This window comes from Pungitius pungitius, chromosome 7, assembly GCF_949316345.1.
Source record: "Pungitius pungitius chromosome 7, fPunPun2.1, whole genome shotgun sequence".
NCBI lineage: Eukaryota > Metazoa > Chordata > Actinopteri > Perciformes > Gasterosteidae > Pungitius > Pungitius pungitius.
The window spans coordinates 10448439-10467358 of NC_084906.1; the positions used below are offsets into that span (position 1 = coordinate 10448439).

Here is an 18920-nt window from a genome sequence, read left to right on the forward strand (position 1 = left end):
TACCATAATGATAATGATGAAAAAGGGTCATTTGCTTGATAGAAAACATAGTTGAGTGAATCAGGTTCTAGAACAACGCCTAATCCTTCTTTCGATAATGATAATGATGAAAAAGGGTCATTTGCTTGATAGAAAACGTAGTTGAGTGAATCAGGTTCTAAATCTAGACCTAATCCTTCATACCATAATGATAATGATGAAAAAGGGTCATTTGCTTGATAGAAACAGTGAAAGCTAAGGCATTCTTCATACAGTCCGTTTTAGCTGTTTTCTCTTTCTTCAAAAGCTTTGAAAGTAATAATATTGGTCAAAACGTAGTTGAGTGAATCAGGTTCTAAAACTAGACCTAATCCTTCTTTCTATAATGATAATGATGAAAAAGGGTCATTTGCTTGATAGAAAACATAGTTGAGTGATTCAGGTTCTACAACAACATCTAATCCTTCATACCATAATGATAATGATGAAAAAAGATCATTTGCTTGATAGAAACAGTGAAAGCTAAAGCATTCTTCATATAGTCCGTTTTAGCTGTTTTCTCCTTCTGCAAAAGCTTTGAAAGTAACAATATTGGTCAAAACGTAGTTGAGTGAATCAGGTTCTACAACAACACCTAATCCTTCATACCATAATGAAAATTATGAAAAAAGGTCATTTGCTTGATAGAAACAGTGAAAGCTAAAGCATTCTTCATACAGTCCGTTTTAGCTGTTTTCTCTTTCTGCAAAAGCTTTGAAAGTAACAATATGGGTCAAAACGAAGTTGAGTGAATCAGGTTCTAAAACTAGACCTTATCCTTCATACCATAATGATAATGATGAAAAAAGGTCATTTGCTTGATAGAAAACATAGTTGAGTGATTCAGGTTCTATAACAACATCTAATCCTTCATACCATAATGATAATGATAAAAAAAGATCATTTGCTTGATAGAAACAGTGAAAGCTAAAGCATTCTTAATACAGTCCGTTTTAGCTGTTTTCTCCTTCTGCAAAAGCTTTGAAAGTAACAATATGGGTCAAAACGTAGTTGAGTGAATCAGGTTCTAAAACTAGACCTTATCCTTCATACCATAATGATAATGATAAAAAAGGGTCATTTGCTTGATAGAAAACGTAGTTGAGTGAATCAGGTTCTACAACAACACCTAATCCTTCATACCATAATGATAATGATGAAAAAAGATCATTCGCTTGATAGAAACAGTGAAACCTAAAGCATTCTTCATATAGTCCGTTTTAGCTGTTTTCTCCTTCTGCAAAAGCTTTGAAAGTAACAATATTGGTCAAAACGTAGTTGAGTGAATCAGGTTCTACAACAACACCTTATCCTTCTTTCCATAATGATAATGATGAAAAAGGGTCATTTGCTTGATAGAAAACATAGTTGAGTGATTCAGGTTCTACAACAACATCTAATCCTTCATACCATAATGATAATGATGAAAAAAGATCATTTGCTTGATAGAAACAGTGAAAGCTAAAGCATTCTTCATATAGTCCGTTTTAGCTGTTTTCTCCTTCTGCAAAAGCTTTGAAAGTAACAATATTGGTCAAAACGTAGTTGAGTGAATCAGGTTCTACAACAACACCTAATCCTTCATACCATAATGATAATGATGAAAAAAGATCATTTGCTTGATAGAAACAGTGAAAGCTAAAGCATTCTTCATACAGTCCGTTTTAGCTGTTTTCTCTTTCTGCAAAAGCTTTGAAAGTAACAATATGGGTCAAAACGAAGTTGAGTGAATCAGGTTCTAAAACTAGACCTTATCCTTCATACCATAATGATAATGATGAAAAAGGGTCATTTGCTTGATAGAAAACATAGTTGAGTGAATCAGGTTCTAGAACAACGCCTAATCCTTCTTTCGATAATGATAATGATGAAAAAGGGTCATTTGCTTGATAGAAAACGTAGTTGAGTGAATCAGGTTCTAAATCTAGACCTAATCCTTCATACCATAATGATAATGATGAAAAAGGGTCATTTGCTTGATAGAAACAGTGAAAGCTAAGGCATTCTTCATACAGTCCGTTTTAGCTGTTTTCTCTTTCTTCAAAAGCTTTGAAAGTAATAATATTGGTCAAAACGTAGTTGAGTGAATCAGGTTCTAAAACTAGACCTAATCCTTCTTTCCATAATGATAATGATGAAAAAGGGTCATTTGCTTGATAGAAAACATAGTTGAGTGATTCAGGTTCTACAACAACATCTAATCCTTCATACCATAATGATAATGATGAAAAAAGATCATTTGCTTGATAGAAACAGTGAAAGCTAAAGCATTCTTCATATAGTCCGTTTTAGCTGTTTTCTCCTTCTGCAAAAGCTTTGAAAGTAACAATATTGGTCAAAACGTAGTTGAGTGAATCAGGTTCTACAACAACACCTAATCCTTCATACCATAATGAAAATTATGAAAAAAGGTCATTTGCTTGATAGAAACAGTGAAAGCTAAAGCATTCTTCATACAGTCCGTTTTAGCTGTTTTCTCTTTCTGCAAAAGCTTTGAAAGTAACAATATGGGTCAAAACGAAGTTGAGTGAATCAGGTTCTAAAACTAGACCTTATCCTTCATACCATAATGATAATGATGAAAAAGGGTCATTTGCTTGATAGAAAACATAGTTGAGTGAATCAGGTTCTAGAACAACGCCTAATCCTTCTTTCGATAATGATAATGATGAAAAAGGGTCATTTGCTTGATAGAAAACGTAGTTGAGTGAATCAGGTTCTAAATCTAGACCTAATCCTTCATACCATAATGATAATGATGAAAAAGGGTCATTTGCTTGATAGAAACAGTGAAAGCTAAGGCATTCTTCATACAGTCCGTTTTAGCTGTTTTCTCTTTCTTCAAAAGCTTTGAAAGTAATAATATTGGTCAAAACGTAGTTGAGTGAATCAGGTTCTAAAACTAGACCTAATCCTTCTTTCCATAATGATAATGATGAAAAAGGGTCATTTGCTTGATAGAAAACGTAGTTGAGTGAATCAGGTTCTACAACAACATCTAATCCTTCATACCATAATGATAATGATGAAAAAAGATCATTTGCTTGATAGAAACAGTGAAAGCTAAAGCATTCTTCATACAGTCCGTTTTAGCTGTTTTCTCTTTCTGCAAAAGCTTTGAAAGTAACAATATGGGTCAAAACGAAGTTGAGTGAATCAGGTTCTAAAACTAGACCTTATCCTTCATACCATAATGATAATGATGAAAAGGGGTCATTTGCTTGATAGAAAACATAGTTGAGTGAATCAGGTTCTAGAACAACGCCTAATCCTTCTTTCCATAATGATAATGATGAAAAAGGGTCATTTGCTTGATAGAAAACGTAGTTGAGTGAATCGGGTTCTACAACAACACCTAATCCTTCATACCATAATGAAAATTATGAAAAAAGGTCATTTGCTTGATAGAAACAGTGAAAGCTAAGGCATTCTTCATACAGTCCATTTTAGCTGTTTTCTCTTTCTGCAAAAGCTTTGAAAGTAACAATATGGGTCAAAACGTAGTTGAGTGAATCAGGTTCTAAAACTAGACCTTATCCTTCATACCATAATGATAATGATGAAAAAGGGTCATTTGCTTGATAGAAAACGTAGTTGAGTGAATCGGGTTCTACAACAACACCTAATCCTTCATACCATAATGAAAATGATGAAAAAAGGTCATTTGCTTGATAGAAACAGTGAAAGGTAAGGCATTCTTAATACAGTCCGTTTCAGCTGTTTTCTCCTTCTGCAAAAGCTTTGAAAGTAACAATATTGGTCAAAACGTAGTTGAGTGAATCAGGTTCTAAAACTAGACCTTATCCTTCATACCATAATGATAATGATGAAAAAAGGTCATTCGCTTGATAGAAAACATAGTTGAGTGATTCAGGTTCTATAACAACATCTAATCCTTCATACCATAATGATAATGATGAAAAAAGATCATTTGCTTGATAGAAACAGTGAAACCTAAAGCATTCTTAATACAGTCCGTTTTAGCTGTTTTCTCCTTCTGCAAAAGCTTTGAAAGTAACAATATGGGTCAAAACGTAGTTGAGTGAATCAGGTTCTAAAACTAGACCTTATCCTTCTTTCCATAATGATAATGATGAAAAAGGGTCATTTGCTTGATAGAAAACGTAGTTGAGTGAATCGGGTTCTACAACAACACCTAATCCTTCATACCATAATGAAAATTATGAAAAAAGGTCATTTGCTTGATAGAAACAGTGAAAGCTAAAGCATTCTTCATACAGTCCGTTTTAGCTGTTTTCTCCTTCTGCAAAAGCTTTGAAAGTAACAATATTGGTCAAAATTTAGTTGAGTGAATCAGGTTCTACAACAACACCTAATCCTTCATACCATAATGATAATGATGAAAAAAGATCATTTGCTTGATAGAAACAGTGAAAGCTAAACCATTCTTCATACAGTCCGTTTTAGCTGTTTTCTCTTTCTGCAAAAGCTTTGAAAGTAACAATATGGGTCAAAACGAAATTGAGTGAATCAGGTTCTAAAACTAGACCTTATCCTTCATACCATAATGATAATGATGAAAAAGGGTCATTTGCTTGATAGAAAACATAGTTGAGTGAATCAGGTTCTAGAACAACGCCTAATCCTTCTTTCCATAATGATAATGATGAAAAAGGGTCATTTGCTTGATAGAAAACGTAGTTGAGTGAATCGGGTTCTACAACAACACCTAATCCTTCATACCATAATGAAAATGATGAAAAAGGGTCATTTGCTTGATAGAAACAGTGAAAGCTAAGGCATTCTTCATACAGTCCATTTTAGCTGTTTTCTCTTTCTGCAAAAGCTTTGAAAGTAACAATATGGGTCAAAACGTAGTTGAGTGAATCAGGTTCTAAAACTAGACCTTATCCTTCATACCATAATGATAATGATGAAAAAGGGTCATTTGCTTGATAGAAAACGTAGTTGAGTGAATCGGGTTCTACAACAACACCTAATCCTTCATACCATAATGAAAATGATGAAAAAAGGTCATTTGCTTGATAGAAACATTGAAAGGTAAGGCATTCTTAATACAGTCCGTTTCAGCTGTTTTCTCCTTCTGCAAAAGCTTTGAAAGTAACAATATTGGTCAAAACGTAGTTGAGTGAATCAGGTTCTAAAACTAGACCTTATCCTTCATACCATAATGATAATGATGAAAAAGGGTCATTTGCTTGATAGAAAACATAGTTGAGTGAATCAGGTTCTAGAACAACGCCTAATCCTTCTTTCGATAATGATAATGATGAAAAAGGGTCATTTGCTTGATAGAAAACGTAGTTGAGTGAATCAGGTTCTAAATCTAGACCTAATCCTTCATACCATAATGATAATGATGAAAAAGGGTCATTTGCTTGATAGAAACAGTGAAAGCTAAGGCATTCTTCATACAGTCCGTTTTAGCTGTTTTCTCTTTCTTCAAAAGCTTTGAAAGTAATAATATTGGTCAAAACGTAGTTGAGTGAATCAGGTTCTAAAACTAGACCTAATCCTTCTTTCCATAATGATAATGATGAAAAAGGGTCATTTACTTGATAGAAAACGTAGTTGAGTGAATCAGGTTCTACAACAACATCTAATCCTTCATACCATAATGATAATGATGAAAAAAGATCATTTGCTTGATAGAAACAGTGAAAGCTAAAGCATTCTTCATACAGTCCGTTTTAGCTGTTTTCTCTTTCTGCAAAAGCTTTGAAAGTAACAATATGGGTCAAAACGAAGTTGAGTGAATCAGGTTCTAAAACTAGACCTTATCCTTCATACCATAATGATAATGATGAAAAGGGGTCATTTGCTTGATAGAAAACATAGTTGAGTGAATCAGGTTCTAGAACAACGCCTAATCCTTCTTTCCATAATGATAATGATGAAAAAGGGTCATTTGCTTAATAGAAAACGTAGTTGAGTGAATCGGGTTCTACAACAACACCTAATCCTTCATACCATAATGAAAATTATGAAAAAAGGTCATTTGCTTGATAGAAACAGTGAAAGGTAAGGCATTCTTAATACAGTCCGTTTCAGCTGTTTTCTCCTTCTGCAAAAGCTTTGAAAGTAACAATATTGGTCAAAACGTAGTTGAGTGAATCAGGTTCTAAAACTAGACCTTATCCTTCATACCATAATGATAATGATGAAAAAAGGTCATTTGCTTGATAGAAAACATAGTTGAGTGATTCAGGTTCTACAACAACACCTAATCCTTCATACCATTATGAAAATTATGAAAAAAGGTCATTTGCTTGATAGAAACAGTGAAAGGTAAGGCATTCTTAATACAGTCCGTTTCAGCTGTTTTCTCCTTCTGCAAAAGCTTTGAAAGTAACAATATTGGTCAAAACGTAGTTGAGTGAATCAGGTTCTAAAACTAGACCTTATCCTTCATACCATAATGATGATGATAAAAAAAGATCATTTGCTTGATAGAAACAGTGAAAGCTAAAGCATTCTTAATACAGTCCGTTTTAGCTGTTTTCTCCTTCTGCAAAAGCTTTGAAAGTAACAATATGGGTCAAAACGTAGTTGAGTGAATCAGGTTCTAAAACTAGACCTTATCCTTCATACCATAATGATAATGATAAAAAAGGGTCATTTGCTTGATAGAAAACATAGTTGAGTGATTCAGGTTCTACAACAACATCTAATCCTTCATACCATAATGATAATGATGAAAAAAGATCATTTGCTTGATAGAAACAGTGAAAGCTAAAGCATTCTTCATATAGTCCGTTTTAGCTGTTTTCTCCTTCTGCAAAAGCTTTGAAAGTAACAATATTGGTCAAAACGTAGTTGAGTGAATCAGGTTCTACAACAACACCTAATCCTTCATACCATAATGATAATGATGAAAAAAGATCATTTGCTTGATAGAAACAGTGAAAGCTAAAGCATTCTTCATACAGTCCGTTTTAGCTGTTTTCTCTTTCTGCAAAAGCTTTGAAAGTAACAATATGGGTCAAAACGAAGTTGAGTGAATCAGGTTCTAAAACTAGACCTTATCCTTCATACCATAATGATAATGATAAAAAAGGGTCATTTGCTTGATAGAAAACGTAGTTGAGTGAATCAGGTTCTACAACAACACCTAATCCTTCATACCATAATGATAATGATGAAAAAAGATCATTCGCTTGATAGAAACAGTGAAACCTAAAGCATTCTTCATATAGTCCGTTTTAGCTGTTTTCTCCTTCTGCAAAAGCTTTGAAAGTAACAATATTGGTCAAAACGTAGTTGAGTGAATCAGGTTCTACAACAACACCTTATCCTTCTTTCCATAATGATAATGATGAAAAAGGGTCATTTGCTTGATAGAAAACATAGTTGAGTGATTCAGGTTCTACAACAACATCTAATCCTTCATACCATAATGATAATGATGAAAAAAGATCATTTGCTTGATAGAAACAGTGAAAGCTAAAGCATTCTTCATATAGTCCGTTTTAGCTGTTTTCTCCTTCTGCAAAAGCTTTGAAAGTAACAATATTGGTCAAAACGTAGTTGAGTGAATCAGGTTCTACAACAACACCTAATCCTTCATACCATAATGATAATGATGAAAAAAGATCATTTGCTTGATAGAAACAGTGAAAGCTAAAGCATTCTTCATACAGTCCGTTTTAGCTGTTTTCTCTTTCTGCAAAAGCTTTGAAAGTAACAATATGGGTCAAAACGAAGTTGAGTGAATCAGGTTCTAAAACTAGACCTTATCCTTCATACCATAATGATAATGATAAAAAAGGGTCATTTGCTTGATAGAAAACATAGTTGAGTGAATCAGGTTCTAGAACAACGCCTAATCCTTCTTTCGATAATGATAATGATGAAAAAGGGTCATTTGCTTGATAGAAAACGTAGTTGAGTGAATCAGGTTCTAAATCTAGACCTAATCCTTCATACCATAATGATAATGATGAAAAAGGGTCATTTGCTTGATAGAAACAGTGAAAGCTAAGGCATTCTTCATACAGTCCGTTTTAGCTGTTTTCTCTTTCTTCAAAAGCTTTGAAAGTAATAATATTGGTCAAAACGTAGTTGAGTGAATCAGGTTCTAAAACTAGACCTAATCCTTCTTTCCATAATGATAATGATGAAAAAGGGTCATTTGCTTGATAGAAAACATAGTTGAGTGATTCAGGTTCTACAACAACATCTAATCCTTCATACCATAATGATAATGATGAAAAAAGATCATTTGCTTGATAGAAACAGTGAATGCTAAAGCATTCTTCATATAGTCCGTTTTAGCTGTTTTCTCCTTCTGCAAAAGCTTTGAAAGTAACAATATTGGTCAAAACGTAGTTGAGTGAATCAGGTTCTACAACAACACCTAATCCTTCATACCATAATGAAAATTATGAAAAAAGGTCATTTGCTTGATAGAAACAGTGAAAGCTAAAGCATTCTTCATACAGTCCGTTTTAGCTGTTTTCTCTTTCTGCAAAAGCTTTGAAAGTAACAATATGGGTCAAAACGAAGTTGAGTGAATCAGGTTCTAAAACTAGACCTTATCCTTCATACCATAATGATAATGATGAAAAAGGGTCATTTGCTTGATAGAAAACATAGTTGAGTGAATCAGGTTCTAGAACAACGCCTAATCCTTCTTTCGATAATGATAATGATGAAAAAGGGTCATTTGCTTGATAGAAAACGTAGTTGAGTGAATCAGGTTCTAAATCTAGACCTAATCCTTCATACCATAATGATAATGATGAAAAAGGGTCATTTGCTTGATAGAAACAGTGAAAGCTAAGGCAATCTTCATACAGTCCGTTTTAGCTGTTTTCTCTTTCTTCAAAAGCTTTGAAAGTAATAATATTGGTCAAAACGTAGTTGAGTGAATCAGGTTCTAAAACTAGACCTAATCCTTCTTTCCATAATGATAATGATGAAAAAGGGTCATTTGCTTGATAGAAAACGTAGTTGAGTGAATCAGGTTCTACAACAACATCTAATCCTTCATACCATAATGATAATGATGAAAAAAGATCATTTGCTTGATAGAAACAGTGAAAGCTAAAGCATTCTTCATACAGTCCGTTTTAGCTGTTTTCTCTTTCTGCAAAAGCTTTGAAAGTAACAATATGGGTCAAAACGAAGTTGAGTGAATCAGGTTCTAAAACTAGACCTTATCCTTCATACCATAATGATAATGATGAAAAGGGGTCATTTGCTTGATAGAAAACATAGTTGAGTGAATCAGGTTCTAGAACAACGCCTAATCCTTCTTTCCATAATGATAATGATGAAAAAGGGTCATTTGCTTGATAGAAAACGTAGTTGAGTGAATCGGGTTCTATAACAACATCTAATCCTTCATACCATAAAGATAATGATGAAAAAAGATCATTTGCTTGATAGAAACAGTGAAACCTAAAGCATTCTTAATACAGTCCGTTTTAGCTGTTTTCTCCTTCTGCAAAAGCTTTGAAAGTAACAATATGGGTCAAAACGTAGTTGAGTGAATCAGGTTCTAAAACTAGACCTTATCCTTCTTTCCATAATGATAATGATGAAAAAGGGTCATTTGCTTGATAGAAAACGTAGTTGAGTGAATCGGGTTCTACAACAACACCTAATCCTTCATACCATAATGAAAATTATGAAAAAAGGTCATTTGCTTGATAGAAACAGTGAAAGCTAAAGCATTCTTCATACAGTCCGTTTTAGCTGTTTTCTCCTTCTGCAAAAGCTTTGAAAGTAACAATATTGGTCAAAATTTAGTTGAGTGAATCAGGTTCTACAACAACACCTAATCCTTCATACCATAATGATAATGATGAAAAAAGATCATTTGCTTGATAGAAACAGTGAAAGCTAAACCATTCTTCATACAGTCCGTTTTAGCTGTTTTCTCTTTCTGCAAAAGCTTTGAAAGTAACAATATGGGTCAAAACGAAATTGAGTGAATCAGGTTCTAAAACTAGACCTTATCCTTCATACCATAATGATAATGATGAAAAAGGGTCATTTGCTTGATAGAAAACATAGTTGAGTGAATCAGGTTCTAGAACAACGCCTAATCCTTCTTTCCATAATGATAATGATGAAAAAGGGTCATTTGCTTGATAGAAAACGTAGTTGAGTGAATCGGGTTCTACAACAACACCTAATCCTTCATACCATAATGAAAATGATGAAAAAGGGTCATTTGCTTGATAGAAACAGTGAAAGCTAAGGCATTCTTCATACAGTCCATTTTAGCTGTTTTCTCTTTCTGCAAAAGCTTTGAAAGTAACAATATGGGTCAAAACGTAGTTGAGTGAATCAGGTTCTAAAACTAGACCTTATCCTTCATACCATAATGATAATGATGAAAAAGGGTCATTTGCTTGATAGAAAAAGTAGTTGAGTGAATCGGGTTCTACAACAACACCTAATCCTTCATACCATAATGAAAATGATGAAAAAAGGTCATTTGCTTGATAGAAACAGTGAAAGGTAAGGCATTCTTAATACAGTCCGTTTCAGCTGTTTTCTCCTTCTGCAAAAGCTTTGAAAGTAACAATATTGGTCAAAACGTAGTTGAGTGAATCAGGTTCTAAAACTAGACCTTATCCTTCATACCATAATGATAATGATGAAAAAGGGTCATTTGCTTGATAGAAAACATAGTTGAGTGAATCAGGTTCTAGAACAACGCCTAATCCTTCTTTCGATAATGATAATGATGAAAAAGGGTCATTTGCTTGATAGAAAACGTAGTTGAGTGAATCAGGTTCTAAATCTAGACCTAATCCTTCATACCATAATGATAATGATGAAAAAGGGTCATTTGCTTGATAGAAACAGTGAAAGCTAAGGCATTCTTCATACAGTCCGTTTTAGCTGTTTTCTCTTTCTTCAAAAGCTTTGAAAGTAATAATATTGGTCAAAACGTAGTTGAGTGAATCAGGTTCTAAAACTAGACCTAATCCTTCTTTCCATAATGATAATGATGAAAAAGGGTCATTTACTTGATAGAAAACGTAGTTGAGTGAATCAGGTTCTACAACAACATCTAATCCTTCATACCATAATGATAATGATGAAAAAAGATCATTTGCTTGATAGAAACAGTGAAAGCTAAAGCATTCTTCATACAGTCCGTTTTAGCTGTTTTCTCTTTCTGCAAAAGCTTTGAAAGTAACAATATGGGTCAAAACGAAGTTGAGTGAATCAGGTTCTAAAACTAGACCTTATCCTTCATACCATAATGATAATGATGAAAAGGGGTCATTTGCTTGATAGAAAACATAGTTGAGTGAATCAGGTTCTAGAACAACGCCTAATCCTTCTTTCCATAATGATAATGATGAAAAAGGGTCATTTGCTTAATAGAAAACGTAGTTGAGTGAATCGGGTTCTACAACAACACCTAATCCTTCATACCATAATGAAAATTATGAAAAAAGGTCATTTGCTTGATAGAAACAGTGAAAGGTAAGGCATTCTTAATACAGTCCGTTTCAGCTGTTTTCTCCTTCTGCAAAAGCTTTGAAAGTAACAATATTGGTCAAAACGTAGTTGAGTGAATCAGGTTCTAAAACTAGACCTTATCCTTCATACCATAATGATAATGATGAAAAAAGGTCATTTGCTTGATAGAAAACATAGTTGAGTGATTCAGGTTCTACAACAACACCTAATCCTTCATACCATAATGAAAATTATGAAAAAAGGTCATTTGCTTGATAGAAACAGTGAAAGGTAAGGCATTCTTAATACAGTCCGTTTCAGCTGTTTTCTCCTTCTGCAAAAGCTTTGAAAGTAACAATATTGGTCAAAACGTAGTTGAGTGAATCAGGTTCTAAAACTAGACCTTATCCTTCATACCATAATGATAATGATAAAAAAAGATCATTTGCTTGATAGAAACAGTGAAAGCTAAAGCATTCTTAATACAGTCCGTTTTAGCTGTTTTCTCCTTCTGCAAAAGCTTTGAAAGTAACAATATGGGTCAAAACGTAGTTGAGTGAATCAGGTTCTAAAACTAGACCTTATCCTTCATACCATAATGATAATGATAAAAAAGGGTCATTTGCTTGATAGAAAACATAGTTGAGTGATTCAGGTTCTACAACAACATCTAATCCTTCATACCATAATGATAATGATGAAAAAAGATCATTTGCTTGATAGAAACAGTGAAAGCTAAAGCATTCTTCATATAGTCCGTTTTAGCTGTTTTCTCCTTCTGCAAAAGCTTTGAAAGTAACAATATTGGTCAAAACGTAGTTGAGTGAATCAGGTTCTACAACAACACCTAATCCTTCATACCATAATGATAATGATGAAAAAAGATCATTTGCTTGATAGAAACAGTGAAAGCTAAAGCATTCTTCATACAGTCCGTTTTAGCTGTTTTCTCTTTCTGCAAAAGCTTTGAAAGTAACAATATGGGTCAAAACGAAGTTGAGTGAATCAGGTTCTAAAACTAGACCTTATCCTTCATACCATAATGATAATGATGAAAAAGTATGAGGGGCCGTGAGGGACATTATTCAGAATACCCTCTCACACACACAACTGGAATGCTCTCACACACACTACTGGAATCCTATACGCTCACACACACTACTGAAAAGCTCTCACACACACTACTGGAATGCTCTCACACACACTACTGGAATCCTATACGCTCACACACACTACTGAAAAAGCTCTCATACACACTACTGGAACACTCTCACACACACTACTGGAAAGCTCTCACACACACTACTGGAACACTCTCACACACACTACTGGAATGCTCTCACACACACTACTGGAATGCTCTCACACACACTACTGGAATGCTCTCACACACACATAACAAATTTCAGTTAAAACGGAAGGTGTTTCAGTTAAAACGGAAGTTGATTCAGTTAAAACGGAAGGTATTTCAGTTAAAACGGAAATTGATTCAGATGGAAGGTCTGTGCAATAATGTCAGCTCAACCAACTGCTCAACAGCCTTCAAGTAACTTAGTCGAAGCAGCGGCGTTACTTAACAATATATTGGCCTCAGCGGAGACAATTAGAACACTTTCTAATGTCTCAAGTGTTCGGCAGCAGCCGGTCGTTTCCGCGGCTCCAGGTGCAGATGCAGTCGACAGCCACCTAGCAGCTCTCTTTCCGTCCCGGCAGCGTAGCGGCGTAACGCTGTCCGCTGCGGGTCCAGTCGGGAGGGACTGTGCGCCCCGCTATCAAGCGCAACAGCACTTCGGCACGTGGACATCTAAAGGCACGAGGAGAAAAAGGTAAATATACGTATCGGAGTTTGAAATATTTCGTGTGCAGTTTGCTAGCTGGCTAGATCACCCCTAGGACACGAGCCTAGCTTACTGAATGAATGCAACGAACGATATCTAACTCAAAAGGAGTAAGTGTGGGAATTGGGTTAAACTAAAACCAGGAATGTGGTGTATTGGTGTATGAAATGAATGATGAAAATCGGCTAGCAATTTCGCCGAGCAAATACCAAGCAATAGGATGCAGCGGTTTGTCTTTCGACTACACCTGCAATATCCGCGATGGGGTTGAAGGAAATGCACTGTGGCGCTACGGGGATGTCCGTGAAGGAAATCTAGTCGACCTGCTGATAGCTGAACGAAATCGTCTTCGGGACAAACTGGACTGTGAACCGACTACTGCTGCCTGACGTTATATTTTCTTTCATTGTCTGCCAAAATATGAAAAAGCAACAACGAAAAAAGCAGGAGTTTATAATTGAGTGCTCTTTCAAATATTTGCGGTAAAACAAGAGGAAATATATAATGTAAGGCAAATGGAGGGTTGGTTGGTTAGTATTTGGCTCTTGTCAAACTGGACGTCATTAAAATATCTATTGTCTATACAAGTTTGTACGTTGTTCTACGACTGTGATATGTGAATTGTAGCATGACTTAATGCGCACTGGCTGTTTTCATTTAATCTTAATAGTTATTCTTATTTCAGAGCTCGGTCACAGCAGCATGACCATTTCAACAAGGACGTAATATTACTTCCCAATCCATCATGGGGAATAGTGTGCAGACAAGGTACAAAATTACGTTTACACAAACATGGGCACATCCTCAGTGCCTTTGAATTCCAGAAGGCCTGGGACCAACAGACTGTTATGGAACGCATCAGAGATAGTTTTGGTGAGCACATTCCAGAGGATGTCAGGTAAAGACTTTTTTTTCTTGCTTTGTAATTAATTATATAATAATCTTTATTCATAGAAAACAAACACAGGTCAACGAGTGCAATCATCATTATTACAAACCTAGTACAATAGCATTTGTTATACAATTTACATGACTGTCGCATATCTAATAAGAACAAGGAACCAAAGAGAGACACACTCTCACCATTGTACAACAAACTACATAGCCTAAAAGCGTTTGTTGTTGTTGTAATATCCCCATCTTCTTTGTAGCCTCCAGTTTCTAATGGCTTGTGGCAATAAGCTGGTGTCCCCGAAACTCCAGGAGGGCCAGGAGCTGAATGGGATGCTAATCCATAAGGTTTTTAAAACCAAAGGCCTGTATGTGAGACCATCAAGGATCCTTTTAGTAAGTTTTCTTTCCTTTTTTTCTTTGTTTTTAATACAATTATATTTAGTGAAATGTGTCTTGAAAAATAAATATATACGGTTTATTACTTTTAGCAGTATACAATATATATTTAATTAAAGAAAAGGTTTTAGAGCAATCTAAATTGTAAATAATAGTAATAAATCTCGTTGTAATATTTACTTTTGATATATATTTTTTTGGTCTTCTTTTCTTTTTAAGACTGACTCCGACGAAGAAAATGAATGTTCCCACATCACTACCAGATCAACATTAAGCAGTTGTGTAACAGTCAAGGATGATGACTGTTTGGAAGTTGATGGTCCACAAATCTACACTGGCAGACCTAGCACCACCAACGTTGCTACAAGTGATGGAGGAATGAGAAGTAAGGATGACCCTACTAGCAGTCATGATGGAGATGGCAACCCTGGCACTAGCAGTGGTGATGAACATGGCTATGGCATCAAACACGCCAACAGCAGTGTTGTTGAAAGGCCTACAGCAATGCAAGGAAGTGGCACTAGTGGCCACGATGGAGGTTGCCTTGCAAGAAATTATGGCAACCCTGGCACAAGCAGTCATAATGAAGACTACTCTTCATATTTAACACTTATGGCTGCTCTTCCTGATGACTATTCAGATGATGAGGAATTAAACCAAGCTATAATTGCCAGTATGGAGAGTCAAACGTGAGTAGCACAAACAGATAATGTGTCATTGAGGATGATGTGATCAGATAGTTGATATGAACTATTTCATCTTTAGATTATTATGTCATATCTAATAATGTTTTTTTATGTTGTCTTCATAGTGCAGAAAACGCCCCGGTTCAAGAGATACTGCTGGAACTCTCAAGCAAAATAAGCACAAAACAACAATGCAAATTTAATATAAATCGCTCTGCTGTCTGGGACGGAGCTGTGAGAGGATTCCAAAGGGTGTCCTATGACCCCAACTTGATGATCACTGTAAAATTCTCAGATGACATGGGGAGAAACGAGGAAGGGATTGATTTAGGAGGGCCAAGGAGAGAATTCTTGAGGCTGCTGATGGAGACCATGGCCAGGTCACCCATGTTTGAAGGAAATGAAAACAGCAAGAACTTTGCTCTTGACAGTGCTGGTAATGATCATATTAATTTATGGAGATATATAACTTTAGCTTTTGAATTGATTTACAATGTATTTAATGGCACAATGAAATCCATGATTTTATGTGGTAGTTATGTATTAATCAATATTACATTTCCTTTTATATCGTTGTTTTGAAGCTCTAAGAGAGGACCGGTACTACACAGCTGGCAGAGCCATTGCTGTAAGCTTGGTACATGGCGGTCCGCCACCAAACTTCCTCTCACCAACAGTATATTCTCTTCTGGTTAATGGTTCAGCAAAACCAGTGCTAGAAGACATAGCTGACATGGAACTTTTGGAAAAAGTCAAAAAGGTCAGTTGGTAGTTTAAATGTTATCCTGCATTAGAATTAGGTTACATTACAATATTCTCTTGCCGTTTTCCATTTTGAGAGGTAGTATCAATGTATCCCAGTCAGCTCATTGCTGAATGCTCACTTCCTATAGTTTTAATTCCTCCACTATTCAACAGATCACTGTAGTCAGAAAAGTGTATTTTACTTATTAATCTTTATTTATACTCATTATGATGCTAGGTATCTGAAAGTACTACCCTTGAGGAACTTGAGATGTCAAAGGCCCCGCTGCTTGACTACTTGGCCAATGCAGGATGTCTGAGGCCGATGCAATCAATAAGAGACAGGGACTTGCTGGTAGATGACATTGTCATGTTCCAGGTCATCCACAGGGTTCATGGTCCATTTCAAAGGTATTCAGAGGTGTTGGTTGTTTGCAGTCAGATTATTCAGAATAGCAATCAGAATTTTACCCATAGACCAACAAAATGTATTATCTTCATATAAAACTAAGTAAATTGATAATGCACAAGTGAATTAGGAACCCTAATTAAATTCTTCAAAATTCCATTCCATTTCATTTGTACAGATTCTGTGAAGGACTGAAAACACTTGGGGTTCTGGAGAAAATCCAAAGGCATCCAGAAAGCTTTCGCCCCCTGTTCTGCTATGAGCCAAGCCCACTGACTGCTGACCAGGTGGATGATATCTTCAGCATTTGGCTGTCTCCAGAAGGGAGCAACAAGAGAGCTGCTGAGGAGATAGTTGTTCCCTTCTGGAGAGACTATCTCCAGGATGCAGAGGGTAATTGTCAGTTTAGTGTACAAGTAAACATATGTGTATTTATTTTTTTACCAACTACCACTGACAATGTTTTTCTGTTTTTTATAGAGGAAGAAGGGCCATCCAAATTACAGAAAATATTGTCCTTTGCAACTGGAGCATCTGTTTTACCACCTATTGGGTTTTCTCCAACTCCCTCCGTCCAGTTCATTCATAAAGAAGATGACGACTTCTCCTCTACACCAATGTTCCCTATGGCCAACACATGTGTGAACTGCATAAAGTTGCCACTACATGTGTCATACCAACTGTTCAAGGAGAAGTTTGACTTTGCATTGGGAAACACATATGGCTTTGGCAGGGCATAAACATATGCTCTATAAAAAAAACAAAAGAAAGTCAACCGTTGCATTTCAGAATGCCCACTTCCCTTTAAATGATATTGCCTTTGGCAGTTAAGTTTTCAAGTTTTAAAGAAATTTGAGTCATGGTGTATTTTATATTTCCACTGCAATTCAACTGACTCAGGTAACGTTTGAGACAAATGTTCACCTTTGTGTCTCGTATTCATACTGTTTCATACCAACTGTTGAAGGTAATACAATTAGAATTTAGGCCATTAGGCGTGAACATAGTATCATGCGCTGTCCCATGTTATGTGTCTCTTGTATGTCTCTCTTCGCATGTCTGTCTGTTTGTCCCCCATTTGTCTCTTATCTGTCCGTCTCTTATATGTTTTTCCCTCTCCCTGTCTCCGTCTCCGCTTGTCTCGTTTTTGTTCATTTGGTTTTAATAAAACAATATTGAAACTTTAACATAACTGTCTTGTAATTCACTGAGAAAACTGCACAAATCAAGTAAACAAAACAATTAAAAAAAAAACTTACATAACAATATTATAGAAGAAAATTCAGAAGCGAAGAAAACACATCTATTCCATGATTCCCATCGTTTTCAAGTGGATCTACTTGTAGAATACTGTTCATCGTAGTCTCATTAATGGTTACATCAATGTCTGGAATTCTAACGTTGTTATTGGTTTGAAGTTCAGGTAATGGCCCTTCTTCATCGATGCCATAGTAGTTCTCGTCATCAAAAATACCATTTATAATGGGGTGGATTCCTACATTGTTTATGACCCCTGTATGCCACAGCTGAAGAGGAGTCGCCCCCCCTTGTGTGGACAGGCCGTGGTTGTTCCACTGGTTGATAAATTCTGTTACTGCCCTTTCAATTCTTGGTAAATAAACATAATGCAGACAAAATAGATGTAGTTCATTCAATGAATCCAGTATACCATGTTCCTCCATGAAGTAAAAAATATTAATAAAGTGTCTAGATACAACTCTATTCAGTTCTGCCCATAGTCTCTCAATCCTTTGGTTGTGTACTGAAACCCCTGTAATAACACTACGACTGTTCAGTCCTCTTCTTTCTAACATAAAACGGGCAACACGTATATTTTCCATACCATGATCACATCTGACCCGTAAGGGCAGACCAAAGTTCTCTACTCCTCCCAAAAATAATGACAAGACACTTGAGGCTCTGTTATTAGATAAGCACCGTAAGTATATAATGGTCCGGCTGAAGCCATCGACACAGCCATGAAAGACCATCCGCCATCGAATCAACTTGTGGTTGCCGTCAAAATGCCTGTTGGGAGATATAAAGTACATTATATTAAAAAGGATATATGTAAAGCTTGCAAAGTATATCAAAGTGTTGATTTTTTTTGATAATACAAAACAACTGTTTTGTATTATTACAAATCAACTTACCATAATTGGTTGGGGGCCTGAACACTATAGACCCTTCGGCGTATGGCATGACGGCGTCTAAATGACCGCCCGATGGGATCCACTTGATCGAGGCTCTGTCTGACGCGCCAACGCTGAACCCTTAAGCCACGTGATCTCAGGCTTCCAAGAACGTATGCTTCACCTGCATTTGGAGTGTTCTGTAGTATATCAGTCACAACGCTGTCCAGGTCTTGATTTGACAATATTGCAAATCTTAATGGCCCAACTCCCAGAGTTTGTCTGTGTCTGTATAGGGTTCTTCGACTGATTCCAAAGCACGATGCAATTCTCTGCCATGTCATACCAATGGATACACAGTGAGTAATCTGTTCGGCGGCTATGCTGTATTGGG

General features: G+C 35.8%; 1 protein-coding gene across 1 annotated transcript; it reads left to right on the plus strand.

Moving 5' to 3' along the window:
* The first annotated feature begins 13115 nt into the window (after positions 1–13115).
* On the plus strand, positions 13116–17633 carry LOC119198271 (G2/M phase-specific E3 ubiquitin-protein ligase). Its single transcript, XM_037455235.2, has 9 exons — positions 13116–13253; positions 13951–14163; positions 14417–14552; positions 14775–15244; positions 15367–15677; positions 15826–16001; positions 16224–16396; positions 16573–16787; positions 16875–17633. Exons 2-9 carry the CDS (start codon positions 14114–14116, stop codon positions 17132–17134), a joined length of 1791 nt encoding a protein of 596 aa, XP_037311132.2. The 5' UTR covers positions 13116–13253; positions 13951–14113; the 3' UTR covers positions 17135–17633.
* The last annotated feature ends 1287 nt before the right edge of the window (positions 17634–18920 follow it).

What these genes read in the sequence shown, in the direction of transcription:
- LOC119198271 (XM_037455235.2), top strand. Translation starts at nt 14,114, where the DNA reads ATGGAACGCATCAGAGATAGTTTTGGTGAGCACATTCCAGAGGATGTC. An exon ending in CACATTCCAGAGGATGTCAG is followed by an intron (nt 14,164 to 14,416) that starts GTAAAGACTTTT and finishes TCTTCTTTGTAG; the next exon opens with CCTCCAGTTTCTAATGGCTT. An exon ending in TTTTGGAAAAAGTCAAAAAG is followed by an intron (nt 16,002 to 16,223) that starts GTCAGTTGGTAG and finishes TTATGATGCTAG; the next exon opens with GTATCTGAAAGTACTACCCT.